Source organism: Crinia signifera, chromosome 4, assembly GCF_055691185.1.
Source record: "Crinia signifera chromosome 4, ASM5569118v1, whole genome shotgun sequence".
Classification (NCBI taxonomy): Eukaryota; Metazoa; Chordata; class Amphibia; order Anura; family Myobatrachidae; genus Crinia; species Crinia signifera.
The window spans coordinates 197,805,239-197,813,384 of NC_139220.1; the positions used below are offsets into that span (position 1 = coordinate 197,805,239).

Consider the following 8,146-nt stretch of genomic DNA (forward strand, 5'->3'; position numbering starts at 1 on the left):
AACATGGTGGGTTCAGGGGAAGTTGATGAAGACTTGGAGGGTGAAACAAAAGAAGAGTGTGAGAAATATGGCAAAGTTGGAAAATGTGTTATATTTGAGGTTGGTACCAATTTTTTTGGGGTATTGCAGAATTATCTGGTATAGTGGTATGCATTAACAGTGAGTTCTTACAGGGATCTGGTTGATGGGTCGACAATATCTAGGTCAACTGGCAATAGGTCGACGCGTGCCACATGTCAACATTGACAAAAGGTTGTCACACGTAAAAGGTCAACATGTAAATGGTTGACACATGGAAAGGTTGACATGCTTTTTTCATGATTATTTCTTTAACTGAATTTTTCACAATCCATGTCTGCGTAGAGTGAGGTTATTGCAATCTCACTCTATGCTGGCATAGATTATGAAGTAAGAACAAGTTGGTTAAAAAATCATAAAAATATTGTCGACCTTTTGCTTGTTAACCTTTTCCACATGCATAAACTGAGGTGCCCTGTGATTCTGCTTGCACTGATGATTACATTGTAAAGCGATTGACCGGAAGTGATGGATCAGAGGTTGACAGTTGACATGGCGCCTGATCCGCACACCGCATCCCTGTCCTTTATGCTGCCCGCCCGCTGTCTTCTCAGTTAGTACTAGTCTACAGAAAAATGGCCGCCGGCCTCCTGCACTGAGGACATGTCTAGTGCAGGAGGCCGGTACAAAGGGAGGGGTAGTAGGAAGTAGTCTGTCTGTGGTGATCACAGGCTGCTGCCTGCAGTGAGTTATACCTACTTAACTTCACTGCAGCTCGCCTCGTTCACATGTGCACACAAGGGGATTTCTGAATACATAGAAACCCCCCTGGCTGACAGCAGCATCTCTATCTCCGTGACTCCGTGAGAGACTGCTCTGGCAGTGGGGGGGGGGGGGCTGCAGCGTTAGCGCACAGTCACTGTGCAGCTCCTCTAAGTTCTCCTTCCGCCCTCACTGAACGTCACTTCCTGTAAGCTATACTGCATGGGAACTAGTCTCTACCCTAAGTTCTCCCTCTCCTCTGCAGTTCTCCCATCTCTGCTGCTTCATTCTGACAGTGCTGGGCTCAGGCTGGCTGTCGTCGTGGGACAGTGAGTAATAACAGTAGAGCAGTGTGAGTGTCTCATGTAGGGCTAGTTATATTGTGCTGGTCGGGCAGACAAGGGGGAGGGACAGACAGCCCTGACTCCTGATAGCTTCAGAAGTGTGTGTGGACTACAATAATCCACTGGGAGAAGTGTGTGTGTGTGTGGATAGTCTGCATTCTGCAAAACGTTTGCCACTTTTCAAGTGCATTAAAACACTGCTGACTACACTTGTATAGTGGGAAGTAGTTTGCAGACTGTCCCTAACTTTTAGCGTGACTTGTGAGATCTATCTGGCAGCAGCAGCATTCCTGGTAACTTTTATGGGTGGAATGGATTGTGTGGGGTGTCGCTTATATCCCTTATACCTATGACAAACCCAGGTGGGCATATACTTGGCAGTACTTTCCCCACATTGTATCACTGCCATGCCCCTCATGGGAGCGTACGTACCTGCGATACACAAAAATATTCCACTGACCGCTAGCCCCTTCCCCTATCAAAGTGTCCCCCTGTGATTTACTTCTGGATCCACCCTGACTTAAATAGTTTTGAAGGTAACCATACTGCTTAAATAAATTAAAGGGTGATCTCAGGTTATTCTGGGGTATAGTATGAGAAATTAATTCATCAGTCTCTAGTGCACAAGTTCTCAAAATCGGTCCTCAGGACCCTACATAGTGTATGTTTTGCAGGTCTCACAGAATCACGAGTGAAATAATCAGGTCCACCTGTGGATCTTTTAAAATGTGTCAGTACAGTACATGACCTGGAAAACGTGAACTGTGTGGGGTCCTGAGGACCGAGCACTCTACATGCACCTGGAACTTGACTTGGAAGGAAAGAGAACATGTTCTCTTTTACAGCTAAGGATTAATCCCGTCCTACATGTACCTGTGAGGTCAGCAATAAATCTCTGCTGCTGTTTATAAACTGCGGATAATATAAAAAAAAGTGAGATGTGTGTTAGCAAGTCACAGATGGTGCCGCTCATCTATAGTGACTTGGGTGAAAATGTATGAAGAGGTGGTATTTTGGAAACCGCCCCTGAAAATCCTGAGTTTGCCACTGGCTAGTGTCTGGAATCCAGCAATCCGTTAAGACTATACAGGGGGAGTAGCCTGTGGGGTATTATTGTTATACAGGGGGAGAAGCCTGTGGGGTATTATTATAATAATAATACAGGGGGAGGTGTCATCCTGCCACAAATCGGGGGGGGGGGGGGGGGGCGAAGCATGCCCATGCTCCAGGCACTGTGACACCTAGCTACACCACTGACTGTTAAGGCCCCCTTACACTTGTCAACTTATTGTCTCAACAAATTGAACCTGATTGACTCGAGATTTATCCTATGTGCAGGAGGTTCAATCTCTTCCAATCTCTTGGTTATACTCAATGGCACAGGATTGTGGATTGTGTCCTACACATCAGGCACATAAGATTTTGTCAGACGGCACATCAGATCTCGTCAGATAAATTGACTCAAATTGGATGAAATCTCACAAGTGTAAGGGGCCCTTTAGTTAAAATTATGGCTGGGATCAGCTAACTTGCTACTGTTAGCAGTTCCAATAGCCGAGAGAATCGTTATTGCATTTCCATGCAGTCGCAATTTATCTTTTAACTGCTGTTGGTGGTAGTGACATTTTTCTTGAGCTAAAAAGGTCCAGTTTTTTTACCATAACACATTGGATAAGGGATAACCTCAAGGACCCATGTGTCGTGGATCCTCTGGCTGCTTATTGGGAAGTATGCTTTAGGCTCCGAAAGCATAACATCAGGGCTGATGGGATAGCTACGGAAATTTACTGCAGCTTATTGGATGACGACCAAAATAGAATGCGACCTGACATTTTCACTAAAGTTAGAGTGCAAGCGGTGGTTATACTTTGGATCCCCCCCCCAACAAAAAAACAAACAAATGTGTACCCTATAAGCTTAACCACATCTAAAATTGGGTAAGCTATTAGGAGAAACTTTGATTATATGGCTTTTTTTCAATAATATCTTATGCCCTTCATATATTGCAAGGATACAGAATTGTTTAAATTTTAAGAGACCCTAGCATAATTATGATAGAGGTTCCAGAGTTTGTAATCTCCAATGATGTTGGAATTTTGACCACCAGAATGCTGAACGCATCCCATCTGCCCATTGCCATGAGAGGTCTTGAAAGATAAAAATAAATTATTTTGGTTTCTGCATGTAATATTAAGGAAAGAAAGACTGTTTTGTATCTATCTGTAAACATAAGTGGTATCTTAGTCATTTTTCTATGGTTTGTTTTTATTGCTGGAACATAGGTATGCTTCCTGTATTATTATACTCCTTTTTAACATTTGCTTTTATAGATAGCTGTGTAAGCCACATTATTTATATACAGGAACAAAATAGTTTCTTTTTTTTTTTACCAGTCATGTGTTTGGTTTTTGTATTCATTTTGGATGCTGATGCAAAATACCACAATGTATTTAGTTTTACCACCTTTGCGTGAGTTCTCGGAAGCCTAATGATTGTTTTTTCATGTAATTGAAAAGACAGATTGTACACAGTGGTTTGCATTATTGTGAGCTTATTTTGTAATTATTATTTTTTTTTCTAGACCCCTGGTGCTCCAGATGAAGAAGCAGTGAGGATATTTCTGGAATTTGAGCGTGTAGAATCGGCTATAAAAGGTAAATTACATAGCTATTGTAAAGCCTGACTAATAGGAGAGGCTTCAGTGGGTGGAAGATGAGGTTCCAGGATAAGTGCTTACACATCTAATAATGATTTTTACTTGTTCGCTCCCAAGTATTTATTGCCAATCTATTTTTAATCGTTCTGTTTTTAACAACCACAGCATTCATTTCTTTATTTTGTTTTATTAATGAAACCCGAACTTGCAAAATGTGAAAGAATAAGCAAAACAAATACTACTGTGAGCTAATCAGAACTGTCACGGCCGTGTTTTCTGCCTTAGTAACATGTATTACTAGGCAGTCACAACCTGTATTAAATTGATAAACCGTTTTTCTGCCATTTTGTAGTATAATCTACTGCAAAGACTGCCAAGGGTGATTTTTTTTTTTTTTAGTTTCTGGCCACATGATTCATTAAAAAACTGATTGCTGTGTATATGGCACTTCTGCATGAGAGGGTAGGCCGCCCCTTATGTCTGAATCAGGCTTCTTGTAGTTTGCTTACAAGTTACCATTAGAAACTTAGTTTCTGGCTTTTTGTGGATCTCGAAAGCCCCATACACAGGGGGCGATTTCAGCCACAATCGCTGGGGAGCTGAGCGACCATATCCCTGTGTCTTATGGGGCACCGGGAACGAGCTCCTATTTCAATTCATTAACTCACTTACGGCGGGATGTATCAACATACATCCGCGCCCTTCGCACGGCAGCCGCCGCGATGCTACCGCATATGTACTAACATATGCGGCCAGCATCGGGCTGCGGTAACGGAGACCCCCGCGATACCTGTGATGTTGGCTGCGGGGGTCTCCGTCACCTCCCGGCGGCTGCCAGCGTCCCCCTGCGTCTCCTCCTCCCCCCTGAAGCCGGATGTCCTCCCGGCTGTCACACCAGGGGGAGGAGGAGGTTAAAGGAGGACGGGAGGGGGGGCGGCGCGCGGACGGCGTACGTCGGGCGGCGAAAGAAGCCCATAGGCTTCTATAGGGTATCGCCACCCTCTGGGTGGCGATACCCTGGCCTGCGAAAACGGGGCGAACCGGTGATAGTACATAGGAAAATGCGGTAAAACGGGGGTTTTACCGCATTTTCCCTTTAGTACATCCCGCCAATAGTATATAATATAATAGTTCTGCAACAGGTGGCAATGAGATGTTTTTTACAATTGTTAAGTTTAATAACTTCTTTTTTGTTTCAGCTGTGGTGGATCTAAATAGGAGATACTTCGGTGGCCGAATTGTTAAGGCATGCTTCTACAATCTGGACAAGTTCAGAACTTTGGACCTTGCGGAATGATTATTATAAGTTCTGTTTGATGGGAGGAATTTGCTCATTGAAAAAAATATCTAAATTTGTCACGTTTATTGTGATGAGGCTTTTTTTGTGTTTTATAGTATAAAAACATTTTTAAAACTACAAAATTCTTGTGTCTTTTTCTGGTAAAAAGAAAGTGGTGTATCCCCATTTTCGAGTGACATTTTCTCCTGAAAATTACCTTTGTCAGACTGCGGTGTAACACTGTGTTATTAGAGTAAAATAACTAGTGTTAGCTGCTTTATCAGTTTCATAACATTTAAGCCAATTGTTAAAATGGCTAATTTTGGTTTCTACATTTTTTTTTTTTTTTTACCCCCTACAAATTTAACCTGATTAGGAAATCAATCAAAACATTTATTTTTACTTTAACCCTTTATGACCCCCTGTCCATTTAAATGGTCATTATATTAAAAAAAAAATATTTCTGGATTTGGATGACTGTTGCCATTCAAATCTCAATATCTATTTTAATATTGTAAAATACTGTGAAAATATTCCGGCATATGCTAGAGTTTTATAATATTTCAATGTTTAACGTGCAAGGTACAATGCTTTATATACTAAAAACAAAAATGACCAAACCATGTTTTTTTGGGGGTTACTTAGGGCCTCATTCATTGAATTTACCAGTGTCATCACTATGATACACTAGGACAAATGCAATATGTCATTAAAGGACAAATGTTAAAACTACAGCAGTGTTATTTTTAGGGTACACATTATCCATATTTAACAATGGATTGCTCATGGTATTAAATGCCAATAAAACAATATGGTACTTTTGAGATTCAAATAACTTGTCTAGACAAAAACACTTGTTTGTTTGTGTGTATTGTGCTTTTAAATAAAGTTATCTCTTGAAACCTTTACACTTCGTTACCTAAACTAATTTTGCTTGGCAACATAGCCTATTTTAATATTTTAAAGGGCCTAATGCAATAATCTAATGCAGTGTGCACAAATGCCATATGGAATTCAATAAACCTTTTGTATTGTGTAACAACAGATTTTTAATGAACATTAAACACCAGGTCCTGAAGGGGTTTCACTATCTGCCCTGGGAGTATGCGCAGGTTAACTTGCACCAATATTAACCAGGATCTTTAACAAATCACTGGAGCTACGCAAGGTTTCCTCCTGCCTCAAAAGTTCCACTATTGTTCCGGTCCCCAAGAAATCCACTATTACAAATCTGAACAACTACCGGCCAATAGCTGACGTCTGTGATCATGAAAACATTTGAGCGCCTGGTACTGAACCACCTGAAAGCTGTGACTGGCCACCAGCTAGACCCCCTCCAGTTCTCCTACCGATCCAATCGATGTGTTGAGGACGCAGTCAACCTGGGCCTGCACTACATTCTGCAGCACCTGGATATGCCTGGTACCTTTTTACAAGGGTTCTGTTTGTCGACTTCAGCTCGGCTTTCAACACCCCAACATCCTCCAGCCCAAACTACTCCTCCTAGGAATTCCTGAAGATACGTGTTCTTGGATTGTGGACTTTCTGACTGATAGAATACAAGTTGTGAAAGCGGGGTAATTCACCTCCCAAGTGTGGTCCATCAGCACAGGAGCCCCCCAGGGCTGTGTACTCTCACCCCTGCTTTTCTCCCTGTAAACCAACGACTGCACCTCAGAGGCGCAATCAGTAAAGATAATCAAATTCGCTGATGACACTACTGTCATTAGCCTTATCAAGGACGGGAACGAATCGGCCTACAGACAAGGGGCCAATATAAGGAACTGTCAAACACCCTTTTTTCTGCTAGAAAGGAATCGTGGACACAAGGGCACGAGTTTAGAATAGAAGAAAAAGATTGTTCATCTAGAAGAAAAAATTTCTTTATGGTCAGAGCAGTCAAACTTTGGAACTCTCTTCCTGGAGAAGTGGTGTCGGCAGACACAATAAATACATGGGTACAATTTAGAAACATAATCTGTCTTTAAAATATCAGAATATACTATACAACAAGGGTTGAACTAGATGGACGCAAGTCTTTATTCAGCCTTACCTACTATGTAACAAGATTTTGCGATTTTGTTCACAAATGCATCCAAATGCCTTTAAATTAGTAGTAAACATGTTAAATGCACCCCAAATGTCATTTTTCACACTACCACCCCCACTATCAACGCCAACCCGAAGCGTGGCGAGCGCAGCGGTACGCGTCCTATGACCTTTTCATACCCCCACTATCCACGTCGGCGTGGAGTTGAGAATAGAAAGTGTGGCGAGCCCCGCGGATACCTGTGAAGCCCGCGAGGTGACACGGATAACTGTGAAGGTATCCGCGTCCCCTCGCTGCGCTCGCCACACTTGTGGCTCGCTGCGCTCCCCACACATTCTATTCTCAACTCCACGCCGACTTGGATAGTGGGGGTATAAAAAGGTCATAGGACGCGTACCGCCGCCCCTCGCGGGCTCGCCACGCTTTGGGTTGCCGTTGATAGTGGGGGTGCTACAGTGTGTAAAATGACATTTGGGGTGCTTTTAACATGATTTTAACACATGTCCATGATTTTTGAGGAAAATGGAATGCGATTTTTCCCTGTGCGATGCACATCGTGGGAGCCGTGATAGTATACAAGTACCGTGGAGTTTGTACTGTGCTCCTCAATACTGGTCTAGTACGGCTCCGCCAGCAAAAGAGACAAATGCAGACTCCAAAAGGTAGTCAGAACTGTGGAAAAGATAATTGGGACGGACCTTCCCTCTGTCCAGGACCTGTACCTGTCCAGAGCAAAACAGTGGGCAACGAAGATAGTCATGGACCACCTACATCCAGTTGGCTTGTTTAACCTGCTGCCATCAGGCAGACTCTATAGGGCTATTCCCACCAGGTCCACCAGAAGCCTAAAAAGTTTCTTTCCTCAAGCGGTTCACCTGTTGACACGTGAACTCATGAACACCTCACTGTCTAGTCCGCCATAACCCTTTGCACATAATCTAACATGGTATCCCCTCGGAATAACTTTCTGCATGACTGTACATGTTACCCCCACCTGGTTATATTGTTTATACTGTATGTTGTTTACTTGTTACCCA

The 8,146-nt window shown here is 42.9% G+C and overlaps 1 protein-coding gene across 1 annotated transcript in view; it reads left to right on the forward strand.

Moving 5' to 3' along the window:
• Positions 1-5,402, forward strand: part of LOC146073006 (splicing factor 45-like) — a 31,815-nt gene extending 26,413 nt beyond the window's left edge. Inside the window, exons 9-11 of the mRNA XM_083180179.1 lie at positions 1-99; positions 3,706-3,778; positions 4,980-5,402. Of these exons, the coding sequence (XP_083036305.1) occupies positions 1-99; positions 3,706-3,778; positions 4,980-5,077 (270 nt within the window). The 3' untranslated portion in view covers positions 5,078-5,402. The remainder of the gene's footprint in view (positions 100-3,705; positions 3,779-4,979) is intronic.
• Positions 5,403-8,146: the final 2,744 nt, after the last annotated feature.